The 24,644-nt window shown below is 39.7% G+C and overlaps 1 protein-coding gene across 6 annotated transcripts; it reads left to right on the top strand.

Moving 5' to 3' along the window:
- Positions 1 to 7,537: 7,537 nt before the first annotated feature.
- LOC133140792 (arrestin domain-containing protein 3-like) lies at positions 7,538 to 24,247 on the top strand. Of its 6 annotated transcripts, none has more exons than XM_061260999.1 (10): positions 7,538 to 7,921; positions 8,479 to 8,551; positions 9,868 to 10,015; positions 10,964 to 11,066; positions 12,100 to 12,365; positions 12,706 to 18,644; positions 18,780 to 18,855; positions 18,944 to 19,091; positions 20,434 to 20,536; positions 20,989 to 24,247. In XM_061260999.1, exons 6-10 carry the CDS (start codon positions 18,233 to 18,235, stop codon positions 21,372 to 21,374), a joined length of 1,125 nt encoding a protein of 374 aa, XP_061116983.1. In that variant the 5' UTR covers positions 7,538 to 7,921; positions 8,479 to 8,551; positions 9,868 to 10,015; positions 10,964 to 11,066; positions 12,100 to 12,365; positions 12,706 to 18,232; the 3' UTR covers positions 21,375 to 24,247. The 6 variants fall into 6 exon arrangements, with proteins under 6 accessions (XP_061116983.1, XP_061116982.1, XP_061116986.1 ...); XM_061260998.1 differs by having other exon boundaries at positions 12,706 to 18,855; positions 20,989 to 21,254; positions 21,381 to 24,247; XM_061261002.1 differs by lacking the exon at positions 12,706 to 18,644.
- The last annotated feature ends 397 nt before the right edge of the window (positions 24,248 to 24,644 follow it).

Here is a 24,644-nt window from a genome sequence, read left to right as displayed (position 1 = left end):
TCCTGCACTGTTTCAGCACTGTTCCTGCACTGTTTACGGTCCGCCGTGTGGACTGGATGTGGCTGAAGTACCATAAGGGGTCAGCTGTCCCTGGCCAGGCAGAAAAGGTCCGACATTTTCTTTTCAAAAGTGAATGTTAAATAAGACCAGAAATTACTGACCTGGGAAGACATGCCCTGGACTGCCAGCGTGTCACTTGTGAAAGAGCGAATGGCGTCTGCAGAGGGGGCTGTCGCCATGGCTCCCCCCAAGCCAGCTTGAGTTGTTCAGGCCACTCCCTCCCCCCTGCCCACCGCCATTCATCACACAGCCACGGCAACCATCACCGTAGTTACCGCTGTCCTGGCGCACCCACATTCAGCTTTGTTCACTCTGAGCTTAGCTCACCACCAGCGGCCTGTTATTGCAGCCTGCAGCCTACAGCCACCTGACTGACTCACTGGCCTCTCCACATGTATTACATTCCCAACCCAAGCAGAGAGAGCCCGGTCTAGCCAGCCTTAGAATCAAGTCAGTATAACAACGCCATCAAAAACGGTCTCACAATCAAAATTAATGATCCATATGCCAGTAGTGTTCTCTTACAAAATCATCTGCACAACTGCCAGAGCAGCCAGATCTCCATTTGCTAATAAAAGCATTTTAAAGCCAATCAGGATTTTTATTTTGCACCCAGAAACCACCTCCTCTATTTTCATTTTATTCTTTCACCAGAGTGGAAATCACATCAAATTTTAAAATGTAATTTTGTCTTTTATTCAGCGAATGGCAACACGTTTTAGTATCTGGCACCTCCACTGAGAAGAAAAAATGATAGCCACTTAGGTAAAGTTATTATGTCATTCATGTTAACAGAACACCTTTCTTCCATGGATTGGCCATTGTTTTTATGTTTCCTTGTTCACCGTTTTTATAGCCAGTTATATTTTGGCACATTTAATATGAGCATCTGCAACACTTCAATTACAGACATCTGCACATTGAAGGATCGTTTGTTTAATACTACATATCTGAATGAACATCAACATCAAAAAATTTATTTTCTTCAATTTCTTTGAAGAAATTTTAATTGCTGTGACCTTTAAATTTTAAAAATATTTCTGATGAATGAGTTGATATTATAAAATGGATGCATCTGTAACCATAAAAGAGATTTAAGGTTTAACTTACTGAGTGTTTATTGGTTGCCACTTAAAGGTTGGCTAGAGGCTGTTCCTGGAAAATGCCCAGTAGTGTTCCTGAGAGTATTACATATGTGAAGTTAATTTGAGTAGGTTTGAATTCATGTTACTTTTTCTGGGGGGATTGCCATTTTCAAATTAACTGCCAAAAACGTTTGCATAGCCAGACAGTCCACATTGCACTCTCAGAAAAAAAAGCAACAAAAAGTGCCGCAAGAGGTACAAAAGCTCGTCGCTGGGATGGTACCTATACGTACATAAAATTGTATTTGCCATTGGATTAATAATTAATTTGTAAATGTTTTGTTTGTAAAAGGTACTTATTCCTACATGTAAACACCCCTGCAGCCTGTATTACACTTTGTAATACAAAATCCTTAAAAAAAATACTTAAATCCAAAACATTCCCACCGAATGAGAGGAAATTAAACATTCCATTGCAAATACTGTACACGCGCTTCGTTCTGAATTCAATATCGCAAAAGGCTCATGGCTCATGTATTTTAGTTACATTACTTGAACAGCAGGGGGCACTTAGACTCCATATACGCACCAAAACGATTAATCAAGCTGATCCCTATTACAGTTTTTTACAATCGTTTTCACACTTGTCTCAATACCATGTCCACTTTTTCAAAACTCTTCACACAGTGTGCTTTTGAAACACGCACCTGAGCACATCAGTTAACATTTGGTGCAAAATGCACTTCAACCACCAAAACACTTCATATTTCACCCAAAAGTGACTCATGCTGCCATAACTATAGCACATGCTTTCTCCCATAAGACTACTTTGTCACACAATGTTCAATGAACTACAAAACACAAACAACTTGGAGCATTGGTAAATACATATATTATGTGTTTCCCTTTCCTCTATTTGTGCATCCACAAATATTTCAAGCCAAGCAGCTAAAGAAACTTTTGATCTGTTGATTTGCCTCTCACAATAGATGTCATGACTGAGTGTAGTAAATTTACAGTAAGCTGTTTTGACATTTGTTCTCACAGTGCAATATACTGTAATTCAGAAAATAAAAATACAATACAATCAATTACTCAAAATACATTACAATCAATAACAAATACATACCAAAAAGCAATATTTTCACTATATACAGTAATTCGCACATATATTGTCTGCCTATTGGTATCTGAGTTCCTCTGCATTTGGCCATAGATTTTCATCAACATCACTCCAAATGTTATCTCTTTCTATACACCGAGGAAAACATCTCTTTGTGTGGCTTTTCCAGCCCTGGATGTGTTCCACTGTTCCACCATACACCCAGCCGGCATTGCATCTGGAAGTGACTTTTCATGTGGGTGGTGGTCCTACACCTTCACATATATTGGTATCTGAGTAGCTTGACACCCTCAGAGTTCCTGTCAAAGGGGACAGTGTACAACTGTTTCATCCTGATCTGATGTTTCTGTAGCACTCTTGAAATGGTTGTAGTGCTTACACTGTCAGTGTTTGGAAATATTTTGTTGTCTGCGATTATGTTGTTGCATATTCGTCTTAGCCTGATGCTGTTGTTGACAATGACCATCCAAACTATTGTATCCTCCTGTTGAGGAGTAAACATTCTTCCCCTTCCCCCTGTGTGACTGTGTGAGGTAACCGCTGGGTCCTGTAGTGAGTCAAAGACAAATGTGCACTGATACATCTGCTTTTTCTGGAGACTTCTCAAATCACAGTACTGCTGTAATATACACATCAATTGAACTCCTTCAGTCACAATGCTGCAAATACTGTATAGTACCTGTTGGTTTGCCTGAAAATCCTCACTATTGAAGCCACTGTGGATCTAGGCAAGTTTGGTTGAACCCTCAACCTGCTTCCCTCAGGGACAGACCATGATTTACCAATGACTGTGGCTCTGATTTCATCAGACACAACTGTTCTTGCTCTTCTGCAACATCTTCTTCCTCTGCCTCTGGCTGCATCCATTTTCCCTACCAAGGCTAAAGAATTACAGTTTTTTACAATCGTTTTCACACTTGTCTCAATACCATGTCCACTTTTTCAAAACACTTAACACATTCACCATATCATTAGACTATGGATAAACTGTGGATATTTTTGCATTGCTTTCATACTAAAGGCATTCAATCACCACTTCTTCCAAAATTCATGAATACCGCTCTCAGTCAATGTTCACTACCAGCAAAAGTTTGTCCAAATACAGCACATTTTGCAGACATTTAGATACTCTGTTCAAAACAGTTAACTTTCAGTTCAAAACCCAATAAAATTCTGATCATTGTGGAAGGAAATATGCTGCATTTTGGCAGAAAAATGAAACTATATGCTACGTAAGACAGATCATTCTGATTTGAGCAGAAAGTTTATTCAGTTTATTCAATTTTTTGGTTTGCAGCCTTGTTACCATCTGTGCAAAAGTGATCATACTTGCATTGAAATGTGCACGTATATAGGGTAAATATAGATGTAGTTGTTACTGAAGAGATTTTTCCGCTATTACTGCTGTATATGTACTGCTGAAACACCTGGCTGTCATTTCAGTGAACAACCTGCCCAGGTGTTTGTTGTTTGTGCCCCGTTACCAAAGGGGCCATCTTTGGATTGGCATTTGAATTCTTTAGCCTTAGTGGGGAAAATGGATGCAGCCAGAGGCAGAGGAAGAAGACGTTGCGGAAGAGCAAGAACAGTTGTGTCTGATGAAATCAGAGCCACAGTCATTGGTAAATCATGGTCTGTCCCTGAGGGAAGCAGGTTGAGGGTTCAACCAAACTTGCCTCCTAGATCCACAATGGCTTCAATAGTGAGGATTTTCAGGCAAACCAACAGGTACTATACAGTATTTGCAGCATTGTGACTGAAGGAGTTCAATTGATGTGTATATTACAGCAGTACTGTGATTTGAAAAGTCTCCAGAAAAAGCAGATGTATCAGTGCACATTTGTCTTTGACTCACTACAGGACCCAGCGGTTACCTCACACAGTCACACAGGGGGAAGGGGAAGAATGTTTACTCCTCAACAGGAGGATACAATAGTCGGGATGGTCATTGTCAACAACAGCATCAGGCTAAGAGAAATATGCAACAACATAATCGCAGACAACAACATATTTCCAAACACTGACAGTGTAAGCACTACAACCATTGTCAAGCTACTCAGATACCAATATATGTGAAGGTGTAGGACCACCACCCACATGAAAAGTCACTTCCAGATGCAATGCCGGCTGGGTGTATGGACATAACAGTGGAACACATCCAGGGCTGGAAAAGCCACACAAAGAGATGTTTTCCTCGGTGTATAGAAAGAGATAACATTTGGAGTGATGTTGATGAAAATCTATGGCCAAATGCAGAGGACAGGATGGATGGGCCAGGCCAACAGTAGACTTCTGATACTGATAGGCAGACAATATATGTGCGAATTACTGTATATAGTGAAAATATTGCTTTTTGGTATGTATTTGTTATTGATTGTAATGTATTTTGAGTAATTGATTGTATTGTATTTTTATTTTCTGAATTACAGTATATTGCACTGTGAGAACAAATGTCAAATACTGTAAACCCTCTGAAGAATACTGTTGCTTTTGTGATTTGTTTCTTTATCATATATTGTTTTACATTACACAGTAAAAATTGTTATTCTGGGTTTCCAATATAGTAAAACACTCATTCATTTACAGTTTACTGTAAATTTACCACACTCAGTCATGACATCTATTGTGAGAGGCAAACCAACAGATCAGAAGTTTCTTTAGCTGCTTGGCTTGAAATATTTGTGGATGCAAAAATAGAGGAAAGGGAAAAACATAATATATGTATTTAGCAATGCTCCAAGTTGTTTGTGTTTTGTAGTTCATTGAACATTGAGTGAAAAAGTAGTCTTATGGGAGAAAGCATGTGCTATAGTTATGGCAGCAAGAGTCACTTTTGGGTGAAATATTAAGTGTTTTGGTGGTTGAAGTGCCTTTTGCACCAAAGGTTAACTGATTTGCTCAGGTGTGTGTTTCAAAAGCACACTGTGTGAAGAGTTTTGAAAAAGTGGACATGGTATTGAGACAAGTGTGAAAACGATTGTAAAAAACTGTAAAATGCCAATCCAAAGATGGCCCCTTTTTTATATGTGGTAATGGGGCACAAACAACAAACACCTGGGTAGGTTGTTCACTGAAATGACAGCCAGGTGTTTCAGCAGTACATATACAGCAGTAAGCGGAAAAAATCTCTTCAGTGACAACTACATCTATATTTACCCTATATACATGCACATTTCAATGCAAGTATGATCACTTTTGCATAGATGGTAACAAGGCTGCAAACCAAAAAATTGAATAAACTGAATAAACTTTCTGCTCAAATCAGAATGATCTATCTTACGTATTTCAAGCATATAGTTTCATTTTTCTGCCAAAATGCAGCATATTTCCTTCCACAATGATCTGAATTTTATTGGGTTTTGTACGGAAAGTTAACTGTTTTGAACAGAGTATCTAAATGTCTGCAAAATTAGCTGTATTTGTACAAACTTTTGCTGGTAGTGAACATTGACTGAGAGAGGTATTCATGAATTTTGGAAGAAGTGGTGATTGAATGCCTTTAGTATGAAAGCAATGCAAAAATATCCACAGTTTAGTTCACATAGTCTAATGATATGGTGAATGTGTTAAGTGTTTTGAAAAAGTGGACATGGTATTGAGACAAGTGTGAAAACGATTGTAAAAAACTGTAAATAGATTGCGCCCTGTGGTTTTGAAATCCACGTTACATGGGACGTTTATACGTGGAACATATTCACGTCAACCTTCAAAGTCACCCTTAAGATGTGCGGGAGACCTACAAGTTTCCAAGTTTTCTGTATTTTAGGTGTGGGATAGGCTCACCTCTTCCTTCGCAAACTCACTCCATCACTGCATGTTTATGTTTTATCAACTTTTATCAACGAGTTGCAGGAGGAATTTTGAAAGAGCGCTTACCATTCTTTCTGTATGTCCCGCGTCTACGGATGCGGTGCAATTATTTGTGAGAGTGCGCCTGCTCATGCACGCGGTCCTAGACAAGAAGGAGCGCGACCACGATCAACTTACCTACTATCCTGTGACCAATACGGTGTTGTAGATACGGTGATGTCAGGTTAAAGCTTTGAGGCACTGTGCTCTTTAAATATAAGCAGCCAATCACTGAAAACGTCTTTTAACTACTTATAACCAGAATTTCACTTTTGCATAATGAGGGTGTTAAACCAAAAACAGACTATTTAACAGTTTGCAGAACTGTATTATGATTAAGTGTTTTATGAAGTCTTTTAATTTTACAAGACAAATTTGCCGAATACACATTGTTTTTCGTGAATAAGCGTTTGAAGAACTGTATAGCACACCTCTTGGTAAAATGGGACAATAATTTCAGCTAAATTGGGACAACACTTTTTTAAAGTGCTAATAGTTGCAATAAGATCCCAACTTTATCAATTATGCAAATAATTAAGTTATTGTAATTATTGTTGTATTCATACAACACCTGATTCCCTATTTGACTCTGTTCATTTCTGTCCAATTGTTCAATTGTACCATTTTCAAATAAAAAATACTGAAATTTGAACTGAAAATGAATATCCCAATTTAAATTACAAGCTGTCCCATTTCACCTGAACATTCCATCAGCGTGAGAAAAGGGGCCTTGGTGCTGTTTTAAGGTCAGTAGTTTCTAAACAAGTATACAACGTCATTGGAGTGAGTAACCACCTTTTTTGGTGGTCTCCCGGTAATTCTACCAAAAAGTGTCCCAAATTACCTGATTCCACTATATGTGTGCCACGGGTTTTACATTTTATTCGGTGGCCATCGTCGACTATCTAGTCTAGTCTGTTCTGGTCCTCTAGTGCACTTAAGTTGGCAGAAAAAACAATGCATCTAACGTACTACAAGGCTATTGCACCTACAGACAACACATCTGCCCGAAAGGCATCACAACTTGCTGGAGTGTTCTCGATGAAATGTGGAAGTTTAAAAAAAAATCTTTTTATCTATGTGCCCAGATTGGATGTGGAGCGTTTTCCCCTCAGAAAGTTGGAACAGGAGTCCGATAATGAGATGAAGCGATAGGCGGAAGAATTTTTGGCGGTATACGGAGTAAAATGTCAAATTAAAAAAATGTAGTACTTACTACTACTAGTAAGCCAGACTGTTTAAAATTGATGCAGCCAAAAGGCACTTTTGCTGTTCGGTGGGGGGACATACGCTTCAACAAGTTGATTCCGTGCCATCAGCGCACCGGAAATATGAAGTAACTGGAAAATCGCACATCAATCCAAGACATGTGGACAACAGATGGGTTGCATAACAGGATATTACGCAAGCAGAACGGTTCTTATTCGTGGATAAAAAGTATTTCACTACTACTGCGATAATTAGGCATACTATACGTACTATAAGTTGGCGCAGGCATTTCAAGCCCGGATCACACAATAGGCTACTACAAGGGTAGGCAAAATGTTTGAAGGAACAATTGAATCATTTACCATAACATACGATAGCTTGAACGAGAGAGAAACTTTATCATGCGGCGATGTCATAAAAGGGCAAATAAGTTTCAAAGTTAGTCAACAAATGAATATCTGTGCAATCATGCTTGCTATAAAGGGGGAAGCCAATGTCGTGTGGTACAACGGTTACGATAAGAATCGAAGAACCTACAATGCAAGAGAAGAGTACTTCAACATTAAGGAGGTACTTCTGGGAGAATATAATAACGGTAAGCTGTTTGTAAACTGTGCTAATGGTTTTTAAATAGTTATTTTATACAAGCCTAAATGTTGTAGAATTTATATGCTGTGGTGATGGTAAATTATCTAACATTAGGTGTAATTCATCAGTGCCGTTATCTGGGTTTCTTTACGAAGTAGCTATATGATGTCAATGCAAGTTTCAGCAGTAGGGTGCACAGCTCCAGTCCTGGAGGGCTGGTCTCCGAGCTGGTTTTTGTTTCAGCCAATTAACTTAACGCTGATTAATTAAAATGACGCTGGTTCACTCCAGTACAAATGTCTGCTCAAGACATTATTTCGCTAATGAAATAATTAAGAGCAGAATTGTAACAAAATCCTGAAGCGGATCAGCCCTTGCACCCCTCATTTAACTTCAGACCTTAGTTCAGACCTGAGCCAGTTTGAATGCAGATCCTTGGACTAGTGATTGTAACCACATACCTCCGTAGGCTACACTGTAACAGACCCAAAGAATATCAACACTTTGTCATTTCTGAGCATTTTTTTTTTTGCTTCTGACTTTTCTATTTTGAAACACCTTCAGGTCTTGGGGAAGGCAAAATCGTCCTTCGAGAAGGAACGCACGTCTACCCTTTCAGCATCCAGCTACCACAAGGGTGTGTCTTCTTATATAAAACTAATAATCAACTACAGTGTTATCTATATATATTCTAAAACTCAAATCAGTTGTCTCCTTTTTTTATCATTCAGCAGCAGTTGAGGTTCTCAAGAGCAGAAATATTATTAAAATGCAGAAATAGCTTATATTCGGCTTGACAATAAATGACAATGAAGTAAGTAAAATGAAATGATTTTAAAATGCACGTCACTCTAGGGTGCATTTTCAGTAACCATTGTAACCTTTGCCCAAAGCAGTGGTTCCCAAACTCGGTCCTTGGGGCCCCCTGTGTATGCTGGTTTTTGTTCCAACCACAATTGCAATCTCAGAACTTTAACAAGTTCCATGTTCAGAGGGATTATTCTATGTTCAGAGGGATTATTTACCCTCTTAAGCCACATTTTCTCAGACATAGCTATGAATGCCACAAAGAATAAAACTCCCATGTTTTTAATGTGCTATACAGCAAACAATGATGTAAAAATAGGTAACATTTTTTTAAATCAAATGTTAGACTGGTTAAGCAATGTGCTCCTAACTGCTGAACACATGTGTTTAATTTCTTTCATAAATGTATCAACACAATGCAGGTTTGGCTCTGTTTTCGAATTTTTAAAATCATTTTCCATGTGGGCAGCACGGATGGTGCAGTGGGTAGCACTGCTGCCTCACAGCAAGGAGGTCCTGGGTTCGAATCCCCGTCGGCCGGGGCCTCTCTGTGCGGAGTTTGCTTGTTCTCCCCGTGTCTGCGTGGGTTTCCTCCGGGTACTCCGGTTTCCTCCCACAGTCCAAAGACATGCACGTTAGGCTGATTGGAGAGTCTAAATTGCCCATAGGTATGAGTGTGTGTGTGAGTGAATGGTGTGTGTGCCCTGCGATGGACTGGCGACCTGTCCAGGGTGTATTCCTGCCTTTCGCCCAATGTATGCTGGGATAGGCTCCAGCCCCCCTGCGACCCTGATCAGGATAAGCGGGTTCAGATAATGGATGGATGGATGGATGGATGGAATTTTCCATGTGTGGTTAGTTTTCGCTCCAATTAGGAGCCTATTCATTCATTTCAGTCTTTAGTTCGATCAGTTAAAAATAAGTTAACAGCTTGTTACAGTTCTGGGATTGCAATTGTGGTTGAAACAAAAACCAGCACAGGGGTCCCCCAGGACCGAGTTTGGAAACCACTGCCCTCAAGGTTGCGTTTTAAAAAGCCATGTTTGTTTGAAATTGCAATTGTCTCTGTCTCTAACATTGGCTAATCTAGAATTATATCTAGATTGTGTCCACTCATAACCATTTTCAAATGTTTTTCCCATATAGAAATTTCCCTTCATCATTTAAAGGGCTTCATGGAAGCGTGGTGTACTGTTTGGAAGCTGAGATACACAGACCGTGGCGAATGCCTAAGGAGTTCCGGTCGGAATTCAATTTTGTCAACGACATAGATGCCAATCATCCACAACTGCTGGTAAGACATTAGTCAGTGCTTTTAAACATTGTCGCATGTTGAAATATCAGTCAACTGCATCTGCAACATTTACTTTTTGTTGAAGGGGAATTGTTCGTAGACCCACCCCTGGAAGGACTGATTCCTTACAATATTTATTAGTTCTGTCTTTTTTTTCCATAAAGAATTTTGTTTTTTGCCATTTAGCTGGGATTACTGTTGCTTCAAACTGGAGAATAACAACAGAAAGTGTGCCACAGGGTTATGTACCACAGGTATGAATAGTGCACAGTAGTTAGCCTGCATGTATGGGTGATGCATTCTTGTGCATTTGAAGCCTGGCTGATTTCCACCAGTTCATTCACCACCCCCCAAACGCACACACACACACACACACACACACACATACATGCACACACACACACAAACACACACACAAACGCACATACACACACAAACACAAGCAATTTCATTTCTCAGTAATTCAGTAAAAAAAAAGAAAAAAGAAGATAGGACCCCTAGCGGTCATAAGCAGTATCGGTTAACCGGTTAACCGTTTAAAAAATGGGATTGTAACCAGTTACAAAAACTGATGATTTGTCACATCCCTACTTGCAACCATGCTTGCATGTTAGTTGCTTCAAGTTAACAAATTGTGTTCAATGCATAGCCATGTGTAGCGGTACATATTGTAGAATTATATATTTTTGTCTATCTTGCTTTGCTGGGGAGCCAGTTTAACATTTGCAATCAGCAAATAAAGTTGAGCTGATTTAATTGTGTTGGATGGACAGCTATGCTTCTCCTATATCAACATGTGTAATCAGAAGACATTTCTGTCATTGCAGATGTTTCTTGGCATAGGGGAAGTAGGTGATTTGCAGTAGCCTAGTGACATACCTAATGGAATACTCTCTTCACCTCTACTTATAACAAAGTCAAGGTTGACCTCTCACCGTTCTGATCCAGGTGCCACAGGTTGCTTCCAGTAGCAAGGAGCTGTGTTGTCTCTGCTGCACCACAGGGCCTGTCGCTCTAGGCTTTCAGCTGGAGAAGAAAGGTTACGTTCCAGGTACTGGAGAACTTCTCACAAATGCAACATGCGCTACCTGGGCTCTGTGCTACAGCTTGTAGTCCTAAAACCCAGAAGCGAAGTTGCATTTTTTTAGCCTTGGGTTCCATCGCAGGTTTGCAACGCCTTTTTCCCAATAGGGATTTTGATTTCTGGCAAAAATAGGGTCTGTAGTTAATGAAAGCTTAAGATGCTTTTGTTTTGTTGACGTTAAATGCATTACATTACACCCATTAATAACTCCATGAATTTCAAAGATGTAATTTGCTTTAAAAGGCAAGTTGCTAATAATTGCCATATTGAATCTGCAACAACAGTTTTGTTCATAACAGCGATGAAATTCACAGCTGAGATATTAACAGATGCAACTTGTTGAACAAAATGTGAAACTCTCTGAAGCTTACCGTAACAACAGACCTTATTTTCAGCCAAAAACGAAATCCCTATGGGGGGAAAAACCATTGGGAATACCCAGTGGGAACCCATGAAGGATTAAACTTCCAGATTTACCTCTAGTAAATTTTTTTTTTGCACCATTCTTTGCAAATTCTAGAGACTAGTGTACGTGAAAATCCCAGGAGATCAACAGTTTCTGAGATACTCAAACCACCCTGTCTGCCACCAACAATCATTGGTCAAAATCACTTAGATCACATTTTTTCCCAATTCTGATGGTTGATGTGAACATTACCTGAAGCTCCTGACCCATGATTATATGCATTGCACTGCTGCCACACACTTGGCTGATTAGATAATTGCATGAATACGTAGGTGTAATAAAGTAAAAATGTTCCTAATAAATTGCTTGGTGAGTGTATATTTGCCTACAAAAAGACATCATCAATGTAACACCAAAGCCCATAATTTGTCACTGGAAAGAAATGATGTTACATTGGATTCTCTAAATTGTGCGTGGTTTTAGATTGTATGTGTGGATGAGACTGAAGTATCTATTGTTTGTTTGTAAAATAGATTTCATGTATGGCACGCAATCATGATCATGAGATCACCATTTGATTTGTCTTCCTTGCAGGAGAGACGATTAAGATCATTGTGGAGTTTGAGAATGCCACTTCACGTACACTTATCCCAAGTGTGGCACTCGTTCAGACCCAGACCTTCTACACTCGTTTTCGAACGTCAAAGAAACATGAAAGCAGAGATCTAGCCCTCGTTGAAGGGGAGCATCTCACACCCCACAATAGTACTGTATGGGAGAGTGCGATGCTGCAGATACCTGCCGATACCCCGACCAATCTCTCCCGCTGCCGGATTATGGAGGTGGAGTACTCCTTAGAGGTGAGCATCCCCACTCTTGGATCATTTTGTCATTGTATGGTTACAACTGTATTCACGTACACTCTCAAAAAAGAGAGTGTACTACTTTCGTAAGTAAGAAAGTTAACTACTTTCGTGTTACTTTCAACACATTTTGAGGCAGTTACTACTTTTGTGTATATACATTGTATGTGCTACTGTTATTTTATGGAGACTTTTTAATGCAGACTGTTGCAAGCAAAAAAAAAAGTATTCTCCTTACCTATACACGGAGATGTGTTAAATGACACATTATGTGTTGTTTTTTACGCGTCTGGTTTGAAAGTGTGTTGAATCGCGTGTATGGTATGGTTGTTTGCAGGTGCGTGTGAGCATTCCAAGGGGATTCAACCTCAGAGCCACTGTCCCTCTGGTCATTTGCTCTATTCCCGCCTGTCAGCCTTCTGCTTAGGCGATCAACTGCCATCTTGTTTTTTGCCAAATTGCCATAGAAACGAAACTGGAACTCTTCTCAACACCTGTGTGCCTTGTTTTATTTTTGTATTATTTTGTGGTTGGCAGGGGTTATGGATATTGTTATTTCCATATTAATTTTTAATGTCAGGCATGAATGAGGTGCTGAAGCGTTTATTCTTTTTTGTTTCAGCTCCTCTCCCTGTACCAAATGATTGCTTTAACACAGGTCACTTGTAAAATACGACACACACACACATACACACATACTATGCTTTTATAACATAAACCAGGGCGGCCTGTAGCATAGTGGTTAAAGTAAATGACTGGGACACGCAAGGTCGGTGGTTCTAATCCCGTTGTAGCCACTATAAGATCTGCACAGCCGTTGGGCCCTAGAGCAAGGCCCTTAACCCCGCATTGCTCCAGGGGAGGATTGTCTCCTGCTTAGTCTAATCAACTGTATGTTGCTCTGGATAAGAGCGTCTGCCGAATGCCAATAATGTAATATGTAATGTAATCTTCTATAGGACAAAATGTCTCAAATCTTTGTTAGTTCTTAACAGGGTTTACTAGTACTATTAGTCTGTAATCTTTTATAATGTTAGGCAAGAGGATGAACTTTAGATCAACATTGATCACTTTTTTCACCATTCAGCCAAATGTATTTTCAATGAATATACACCCGGGCCTGTCTGAAAATATTTGACTAGACTAAAATCATATGATGCAATCAAAGAAAGTGAAAAGTGCTGTGCATCGAGGGAAGAGACAGAAAGCCCAAGTTGGAGGGAGACGACACGCACATTGCCCTCCAGGAATGGAATTTGAGACTTCAGAATTATAGAGTGCAAAAAATGTAAAGGTGAATTCATTACCATGCCTTAGGCTAGAAGTAATGCACATTGGATGTAACTGTCCTGTTTTCTGGGGTGGAACATTTGGGTTGCAGTGGTTCCACAGAGCACTCACAAATGACCTTGGAGTGTGACACGCTGGCCGGGTGCTCATGTCAGAGAGGATGTGGTTTTTGTGCAAAAATTACAAAAAAAGGCAGACCAGTGACGCAATTTAATATTCTGTGCTTTGTAGAGTCCAACTTAGTTCTTAGTTCTAGATTTTACTTGTAATATTTTTTGGGTTGTTTGTGAACATATTTCAGTGTTTTCAGGTGTGATTTCCTTGTTTAGACGCTAAAATGTGATGTACAAAGTAAATGCAGTATTGCCATCTATATCCGCAGTCTGTTACATTAGTAGTTAGTAAATAGTTTCAGCACACACATAAAATCTGAAGGCTACATAGTAACTAAAAGTGATACTGTGAGTTATTTGGGCATGTTATTGGCATGTACAGAACTGTGCAAAAGTTGTAGGCGGATGTGGAAGAGTGCTGTAAAACAAGAATGCTTTCAAAAATAGAAATGTTAATAGTTTTTTTTTTTTATCACTGTCAGTATAGCTATTTCATAAGTATGGTGCAAAACTTCTAAGGGCAAAACATGTTGTTACTGGATGTGTTTGGCTGGAATCTTCAGCCTGTGTTTCCCAGGTAACGGGCACGCATGCAGAGACTGGTTTATAGACAGCCACTCATCCAGGAAATTACTTGACACTCCCAGAAAATATGGTAACGTTACCATACAAATATCACAGGACCTACCTTGGTTAGTTTGAACGATACGACAGACAGCCCTGACTTTGCAGAGTTAGAGAACAAGCTTTTAGATTTTTCAAGATTTTGATACAGCTTGTTAGCTACATATTTACTTCCTCGTTGCTTAGTTGCCCTCCTGGACCCCTTGGTTGTGGATACTTCCAATTAATCTGTCGGGAAAATTCACGGAACAAGAGATCTCCCTCCTAATCATGATAATCAATCACAAGTCAAAATCAGACTCAACCCTAATGAGCAAGCTGGTTCCTCCAAAACTCTTAATGATTCATGCTAAAAGTGTATCAATATATATATGCGGCCTGTAATCAATATATCATTAATTATGGATGAGCTTATGGAAACGCAAGAAACCACAGTGTCAACTGTAGAATATGTAATCCAATTAACCTATATGATTAATTACAGATGAGCTTATGGAAACGCAAGAAACCACAGTGTCAACTGTAGAATATGTAATCCAATGAACCTATATCATTAATTACAGATGAGCTTATGGAAATGCAAGAAACCAGAAACAAAAGAATGCGTCAGGCTGAAAAACCACACTTACTCCATTAATCAAATATTAAAGTATGATTAATTATGCCTGTATATTTTCAAACTTATAAACTACTAATTTCTGCTAGAAGTACACAGTGACCTATATGTAACCTGAGTTGAATAAAATAATGTGTATGCCCATATGTAACCTGAATTGAATACAATAATGTGTATACTTAAAAGGAAAATTGGAAAGTACAGAATAGCACCATGTTTTGCATAATTCATCTTTTATGATTCCTCTTTGTTAAAAAGCAGATTGCGGGACGGGGGTATCTTGAACAGCTTGCAGGGCAGGGCATCTTACTTTGTAAGCTGTCTTTGCCAAAATAGTTTGCGGGACAGTTTACAGAACAAGAGGTCTGGTATGCTTGTACAATGTGATAAGAACATTTATTTTTAAGAACAGCTTACAAAGCAAAAATATCTTGTAGGCCTGTGCAGTATAATAAAAACATTTATTTTTAAGAGGTCATTTGGGCGATTGCCACAATGATGTTGGCACCCAAGAGTGTTAAATCATTGTGGCGCCACAGAGACCAGCTGGTGTTTTTAGGAATGTTTTAGGAGGAGTTACGTTGAACACAGTGTATAAAATGGGTGTAAAACTGACAATCGAGGTTCAACTCTGCAGAGGCTTTGTGCACTTGTGCTAATAAAGCCTGATATTTCTGAAGAGCTTGCTGCCGTGGTGTCTTTTCCCCGTGAAGTTGTTTTTCTACAAATTAGAGATTGGACTTTGAATTCTGTCATTTCCTAGACACGACAAATCCTTCTAAGTTGCTGAGTACTGCAGGATGTAGCAAGGGTTCAAAGTAATTATTCGCAGTGATGCAAACTCCATGTTCGGTTGTCCGTGTTCCGCCCAGTGGCGGTGATTAGGGTTGCCACCCGTCCTGGATTCTCCGGGACTGTCCCGGATTTTTGTTGTCTGTCCGGTAAAAAATAATGAAACGAAATGTCCCAGAATCTTAAGTATTTTCAAGTGTTGCATACATTAGTATTGCTTAATGAAATGTAGACAGTGTATCCAGTGTTTGTTCCAAATGGTGCAGAGACTTTATTAACCTTCACAAATTACAGTATTTATTTTTGTAATGAAAGGGGAATTGGCACCAAGAACAAGGTAGTTGCGCACCAAATTCCTTCAGGTTCACGCACCCTTGAGGGCGATTGACAGTCCGGCTTACTCAGTTTGCCAGCTTCGTATGTGTCCAGGATTTTTACAGGACTGAGATGGCAACCCTAGCGGGGATATAGCAGGTGCAGCGGCACTGGGGCTGTGGTTAAGGAGGGCTCATGTCTTTTAGGAGGGCCCATGCCCATGTCTTATATCAGTATGTCCGTTTATTTTTCCAGGTCTTTATATTTTAACCACTCACAGAGACTACCTTTGCTTTTCACAGTGGTGTGTGTTTATATCCTTAAATAAGCAAACTCATCTGTCATGTTTATTATACTTTCTTTGTACAATATACAATTGGACAATTGTAATATGTGATCATGCTAAATTTATATTGTGTGTCTATTTTACAGAAAAAAGACTATAATGTATGAACTATTCAATTAAATAACTTGTGACTGGCTAATTAATTTTGTGTTGGTATAATTTTCTGTAAAGAGTGCTGGCGGGACATTTTCCAATGTGAACTGTCTTGATCATGTGTTGATAGCTAGTCTAATGCATAAAATATTGAGTGCCATTTAGCTGCCTAGTGTGAAGATGCCCTTGAAGCACAAAAGTAGGTAGCAGAAAAGAAGGGATAAAAAAGGACCAGGAGGAAAAGGTAGCAAAACTATCTAACCTGGACAGCTTTTTGAAAAAAGAAATTGCTCAACTGCTACCCTGTTCCCAGTAGCAGTTGCCCATCGCAACCGCTGCACCCGACAGCAGCAAAACCTTGCAGGTAGGATAGCGAGCTAGATATAACATTAGCATTCTGTACTTTTTCAGGAGAAAATCCCGCTACATTTGGCTGAAAGGTGAATGTTTTCTAGCAACTACAACATAGCCATACTATAGCCAGGTAAACCCTGAGCTGTATTGGTGTTAACCTGGTCCGTCTATATGTCAAAAACGTCTCGCAGGTTATATTTCCACCCCCTAGACGTCTAGATCCAAGTTTTGCTCAATGCAGTAACGTTAATGTGCGTTAAAGCTAACTTCATTCTTACATTGCTCAATCTTGCAATGATCAATTAACATTAGTCAAAGTCTGTAAATGTACTTCACAAATGTACTGCATTGCATTCAAATTAGCCAAGGAAGCTGCTAATTCTCCTAGCAGTTACCATGTATTAGATTTGTTTGTTCAATTGCAGGACTGGTTTTCTGCTGTAAACTCAGTGTTCCACCGATGTTAATTCAGGGGGCTGTAGGGGGATATAGAAATTATAAATTGTATCGGTTAACAAAGATGAAGCGACCAAATGGGTGTGTGGACGTTTGATTGGCAAGTTTGGTCCATTTAGTTTTATTAACTGCAGGAGGAGTTGCATCCATAATAAGAATAAGTACCAGCAATAAATAGAAATATACTGTTAATTTTTTAAATAATACTGACAAGTTGAACGATAAAACAAAAGGTGAGAAATTAATTGATTTCCATACATTAGTTCATATTTTATTGTAAAAAGAAAAAGAAAAGAAGTGAATTAGGCATAAAAACACATTCAGTGAATTTTTTGTGTTGTTCTTTTACTCTGATACTGACACATGAGTGGCCTATAGGCCTAAGCTTTAATTATGTAAAAATCCCAACTATCGTGAGTTGTTTTGTTGTCTTGTTGATTTGATTCTATGACCATCCACGTTGGTCTATGTTTCTGACTTGATTTATACAAATGTTCAAAAGTATCGCAAACAATGTAGCCTGTGTCCCAATAACCAAAGTTACTCATGAGCCAAATAAAATCCAAACTATTTTCTGTAAAATGTATGTTTAATGGTGCTGTGTTTACGTGCGTGCGTGCATAGGTTATATGGTTGTATACGTAGGCCAAAGAATATTTCCGAGCTAGAGGTGTTCTGCCAGGAGGAATCAGGAAAAGTCCAAAAGAGAGAACTGAAAGACCCTTAGCAGACTACAGGAGGCACCAGAGCAAAGAGCTCCCTGCCGACCAGACAGTAGCCGGAAATCACTGGGTGGTCAGGAGGGAACCAATTTTTCTACAGTCTATGGTACTCGTCTGAGTCGCGGTACCTCCAATAGGAATCAATGGGACCAGAAAGGGGAGACGGTGTCCAGCTATGCTATTTATACTGCGTATCTCGATGCGTGGTTCAAATCACGCCCCCTGCCACAAATTACGGTCCTGCACGTTACACCCTGGTTTTGTTTTGCAGTGTGCGGACAGACTCATCTCGATGTACTGTGAACCAGATATTGGAAGATATGATTACATCCGTTGGATTAGATTACGACGAGCCGAATGGGAGAGACTTTTTCTCATGCGGCGATGTTATTTTAGGGCGACTTATTTTCGACTTATCAAAAGAAACGAGAGTTAATTCTATCACTTTGTTTTTAATGGGAAAAGCAATAGTTCAGTGGGCTTCTGGATCAAAAAAATATAGTCTTGGAAGCGACGAATATTTTAAAATAAAGTGCGACATCGTGCAACAAGACGGTCGTATATTTCATGCATTAGCTTATGTTAAATTACTTTACGTGTTTCATTTACTGTGCAATTGTAGTTGGATAACTAACCAGCACTGTGTCTATGATTGCATTGGAGTGCTAATGTTCCTTTCCATCTTTACAGTGGCTAGTGGTGCTGGTGAGACGGTCCTTCGAAGAGGAACGCATACCTACCCATTCAGGATGCAGCTACCCCTAGGGTGTGCACATGTTGTGATGTGAAATCTAATGAATGGTCAATTCACTTATTATAATGTAAAAAACTTTCCCCCTTGGTTTTCCAAATAGAAATTTTCCGTCATCGTTTCAAGGGGCTCATGGCAAAGTGACGTACGCTTTCGTTGTTGAGATACACAGACCATGGCATTTTGCCCAGAAATACCGGATGGAATTGAAATTTGTCAGCCAATTTGACGCCAACAACCCACAACTGCTGGTAAAATATTGCTCCGTGCATGTACATATTAACACGTGTTCATTATTGGTATTTATAATACTACATCATGTGTTCATGAATGAAAAGCCTTTGTTGTTGTCCGTGCAATTTGAATTGCCTGGGGCATGATCTGAAAACGTTTTGCTACGGTTTCTGTGGTGAACGATATGTTTTTCCCAGCGGTGTGCAACGTTTTGCGACAGTCTTTGAGATATGTTTGCTCTCGTTGTGTCGGGGGTGTAGCCCATCGTGTAGCCCGAATTAATAATGACGTAGACGTGGAAAACGCCTTCTCAGACGCCATAGGATCAAACCGTACGATGTAAGTCAGTCCGCCCACGGTTTGCATCAGGATGTTCGCGCCACCGTTTCTGTTTAAGTAAATGGTAAATGGCAGGCATTTATATAGCGCCTTTATCCAAAGCGCTGTACAATTGATGCTTCTCCATTCACCCATTCATACACACACTGACGGCGATTGGCTGCCATGCAAGGCCCCGACCAGCTCGTCAGGAGCATTTGGGGGTTAAGTGTCTTGCTCAGGGACACTTCGACACCGCCCGGGCGGGGGATCGAACCAGCAACCCTCCGACTGCCAGGCAGACGACTGCTCTTACTGCCTGAGCCATGTCGCCCCTAAAATAAACATTGTTTGTGAGTTTGTTGTAGGCCTGTTCACACTAAGCATGCTCAGAAGGCCACATGGTGAGGGGAGGCAGGGCTGACCTGACTGAGCATGCTCGGAGGGGCGGGGCCTTAAGTAAACGTTTTGCTACGTTTTGTCGAGGCTGAACTTGACCCTGGGTCTCTGTTGTGTTATGATTAGGCAGTCTGCATTATTAAACCTTGTTACCATGTCATAAGGAGCTGACAGTTCTGCATCCTGTCCATTTAAACATCTCAAGAGAACGTTCTGAACTAACTAGTTGACTTTACTAACTAACTAATTGCATTTTGGTTGAACAACAAGTGTTAAGAAGTGATGTAAGGTGACCTGGGGGAAAATAGTGTAGCACATATCTTCTCCTTCTTAACCAGAGTTAGCCATTTTTTTTGTTTTCCTTATGATGTGCATCTTCTGGAATGGAGGCTTCAAAACAGTGCTGGTTTTAGTTTTTAGCTGTAGTTCCAGCCAAATAAACTTGGTGAGGTGATTAGCCTCTGCCTGCGTGACCATTTGTGACCTGTGTACCAATATCAACTTCTTTAATTCATCAATGAAGTACTGAGCAAATGCAAAAAAAACAAAACAAAATTCTGTGACTTTTAGCATACCTTAGCTTACATACCGTCACATAAATCGTAATGGACTGATGGTTGACTTCTCACCTTTCTTATCCAGGCACCGCTGTCTGCGTCCAAAAGCAAGGAGCTGTGTTGTCTCTGCTGTGCCTCAGGGCCTGTCTCCATGGACGTTCATCTGGAGAGGAATGTTTACTTTCCAGGTACTGGAAAACTCCTCACTAATGCAATCTTTTAATCTACCAAGAAGTGCTCTTCAGACAATTAATTCACATTCATTGGGGGTTCGGTGACGGTCCCAATATCAATGTGTTCTCCTGTCCTCCACTCGTCTCCTTCTCCTACCGGGAAGTATGGTGGGAGGAAACGAGTGGAAGAAAGGAGGATGCATTTTTTAGAATATATGTTGAAATGTCACCCATGGTATACAACTTTCTGTCTTGGTCCAGGTAAACGGGTATAGTTCTATTGCTGAGCTAATTATGACTTTATCATAGTATTTTTAGTGTTGAATTTAAAGGGCATCAAGACAGTACTGAAAGAAAGAGAAACGCAGCTGTTACATAGTCAGCACTAGGTGCGGCACCAGTAGTCTCACACGATCACTTGCAAGCACACAATTTGCCAGTTTAAAATGAACGCTTCTCTTTCACAGGAGAAATTATTCTGATCAACGCAGAGTTTGAGAACTCCTCTTCCCGGACAATCATTCCCAGGGCAACGCTCATACAGACGCAGAAATTCTACACTACCAACAGATCGGAAAGTACCACCGTAACCAAAGAGCTGGTCTGGGTGGATGGATGGCGTGTCATGCCCCATAGGTCAGGAGTATGGGAAGACGAAAGGCTGCAGATACCTGCCAACGCACCCCCCACCATCTCAAACTGCCAGATTCTGGAGTTGGAGTACTCTTTACGGGTGATCATCTTCAGAGCTGGACTACTTTATCGCATCCTTACATTCGTATCACTGTTAATTTCTGAGCACATTCACATATTGATTCATGTTGTTGTTGTTCATGATGTTGTTCTTACTTGATTACAGATGAGGATGTACACTCCTTATGGAACCTACTTCAGTCTAGTTTTCCCTCTAGTGATTTGCTCTGCTCCTGTGGACCCTCCTCCTGCTTAGACACGGTCTTCTAAAAACCCCAGATCGCCATGGAAATGAGACTGCTGTCATCAGTACCTGAATGGGTGTATGCCTTTTTAACATAATCTCTGTATGCATGTTGAAGGGGTTCCAGTACATCACCACTTTTTTTCATTTACATGAGATCTGTACAGACTCTACAATTTCAGGGTTACATTTTCTGTCTGAGGTATTTTTATTTCTGCCATTTTTGTACTGTGTTTTGTACCGCCTGGTGCCTGGTTTAATACTCAGAACAACTGACCTGCATAAATAATGTGTTACACTTTTTTGTTTTTTACTATTGAGCCATTCCTATCTCTGGAACCGTCAATTGCCTTATCTGAACTGAGGTCAGAGTAGCTTGAGAGAAGTACCCGTTTGCCTGATAACGGCAGATGAAAGGTCTTTGTAAATATTTCCTTTTTTTAATATTTTATCTTCTTGAGTTATCTATTTTTGAGTGTTGCTGCTGTTTTTAATCCTGATGACTTGAGAATGAATGTGCTGCTCGGTCGGATATTTTTTTTTTTTTTCATACAGTCTATGGAGGGTCTGCTACTGTGTATGTTTACATGCATCATTTGTTATTGGAGCCACACAAGCTCTTTGGATTTAACAAGCCATTCTGAACTGGGCTTGGGTGGCTGAAGGGTGGGAGGTGATTGACATTTGCAATATTTTAGTGGGTTGGGGACAGTCTTCGCTGTCTCTAAAGCTTACCTGTTCTAACCTCATTTGTAACTGTTTAACCCTGTTGTGATATTAACACAGAATATCCTCTGTGATAGATTACCTCTTAACTAGTAACACTGAGCATGTACACACAATTGTAATCTTTATATAGGGTTTTATTTATACTTATTTATATTGTAACTGTTTGAGGATTTTCAGTCTGCCTTGTTTTATGCTGTTCAGTATGTGCATCAAATGCAGATCCATCATGGATACAATTTTGTCACAGGGATGCTGATCCATTTTTAAAAAAGAGAAATTCTGTGAACAAAATTTCTGCTTGTTTGGATGTAGAAATATCTGCCAACCAAAAAGTACCTTGAACTCACAGAAGTAATTAAGATGGCAGATTAAAGCAAAAATGCGCAGTGCAGCAAGTATTTGGACAGTGACATAATATTTTATGTTTTGTCTTTGTGTTCCAAAACGAGCAAAAACTACAAAAATTGTATTACTGTCCAAATATTTACACATGGTACTGTATATGCGGCTTGGTGATAAAGATAACAGGCGCAGGTTTTGTGCAAGTTTATTTCTGTTACTGTATTTGAAGAGCCCAGGGAGTCAATGTATTTATAATGGTGAAACCAATAGCCTTTCACCAGTGTATAAATTGTGTATTGCAGTATATACAGATATACTGTAGCATCACCTAATGCTTCATGATGGGCATATTTTATCGGGAATTGTAAAGGCATACTATTAGGATGTTTGGCCTTCCTGTCATCCTGTTTACAATCAAAGTAGTCTCTTCTGTCCTCAACTCCACTCTTCCCTCTTTTTCCTCAAACAGAAAAGAGGATCATGCTAAGTGGGTGGGGCTTGGTTAGTGCTTGGTACCCTCCTGGGAAAACTAAGTTGCTGCTGGAACCAGTGTTGGTGGGTCTGCAGGGGGTGATCTTCCCTCTGGTCAAATTACCCACAACTCCTCAAAGCAGTGATGGGGACACTGCTGTAGGAGACAGCGTCTTTCAGATGAGACGTGAAAGTGAGGTCCTGGTCATTAAAGATCCCTTGAGTAGGGGGTAGTGTCCTGGCTAAATTCCCAACCAGGCACTTTCAACCAGCCACCTAATAATGCCCTGATCTCTCCACTTCAGCTGGTAAGTGTTGTGGTGTCATAATGGCAGCCGTGCATCCCACCACAAGTGCTACACATTAGTGGTGGTTGATGCAAGCTTCCCCTCATCACTGTAAAGTGCTTTGATTGTCTAGAAAAGTACAATTTTAATGTGGTAATCTTTCTATCTGCTGTACATCTTAGAGGAAGAAATACAGGGAGGGGAGCACAGATTCAGCAAATAGCTCAGCAAATGTTCAAGGTGAAAAATCTGCATAGTATGCCTTAAAAAAGACATAATGCCAATCCCTGGCCCTTCAACAGGCAATTGAGCTTTAAATAAAAAGCCTGATTGAATGTACAGAGCTGCTGCTTGTGGAACAGGGGCTACTATTTTATATGTAGTTTAACTGTTTGTTTTGTTTAATAAATAAACATTTGCATGTAGGATGTAACATCTAAGTATGATATGTTATAATACTATTGTATATGACCGCCTCTATTGGGGATAATGGAATGCACTCACAACAGAACCCAGGATGGTGGAGAAACTTAACAAAACTAATCTATCATCATAATAGCATAATAATCAAAATTATATGTAATCTGAGTTCATATAAATAATATAGGAATGTTTCATATTCAAGTAGAATACAGGAGTGAGGCTAAATAAGTTAATAAATCTAATGAGTTGCTTAACTTCCAAAGAAATGCCAAATTTAGGCCTACTTCATATACATGCCTGAAATGTGTGGAGACAGGGTGTGTCATATAAAACGCCTTTACATAAAATTGACAATTGTCATGTTTTCATTTTCATTAAAAAATGCTTTATTTGTGAGGCAATGGCACTTATGACAATACATAATCGCATGAATAAGTAGGTGTAATAGTTAAAATGTTCCTAATAAAGTGCTCGGTGAGTGTACATATGTAACTTGTGTATGTTCTTAAGAAAATAAAAACATGAAAAAATGCTCTACCTCTGATCTAGCTGTTATTGTTCATGGCATCACATGCATGAATTGTGCAGATTTGTGCAGTGACCACAGGCAAAGAAGGAAAATTAAGAGTTAGCTATATATCATGGCATAGAAGGCTTATTATTATAGTGTTGTTGAGATTAGCAGAGATGAGAGGAAATGTGGAATATTCATATATTTTCTGAAAGAGACAGGGTTATCAATGAGATTGTAAGAAATAATCCGAAATGAGAATGAAGTAGGATGAAATCATCAGGTTTCGTGGTGGAGGCGGGCATTTTTGTTTATTTTTGTATACCAGCAGAGGGCGATAATACGTCACGGATGTAAAACGTCCAAATATAGCCAAGCAGTTGACTACATTCAACTGAAAAACTACTTGCCTACAGTTTGTGA

The sequence above is a fragment of the Conger conger genome, chromosome 11, assembly GCF_963514075.1.
Source record: "Conger conger chromosome 11, fConCon1.1, whole genome shotgun sequence".
Lineage (NCBI taxonomy): Eukaryota > Metazoa > Chordata > Actinopteri > Anguilliformes > Congridae > Conger > Conger conger.
This window is presented reverse-complemented; position numbering and strand designations above follow the sequence as displayed.

Excerpts from the sequence above, each read along its gene's own strand:
- LOC133140792 (XM_061260997.1), top strand. The coding sequence starts at position 18,233 with ATGGGACCAGAAAGGGGAGACGGTGTCCAGCTATGCTATTTATACTGC. Across the intron at positions 18,856-18,943 it reads AGGATGCAGCTACCCCTAGG|AAATTTTCCGTCATCGTTTC; the intron begins GTGTGCACATGT and ends TTTTCCAAATAG. Across the intron at positions 19,092-20,433 it reads CCAACAACCCACAACTGCTG|GCACCGCTGTCTGCGTCCAA; the intron begins GTAAAATATTGC and ends TTTCTTATCCAG.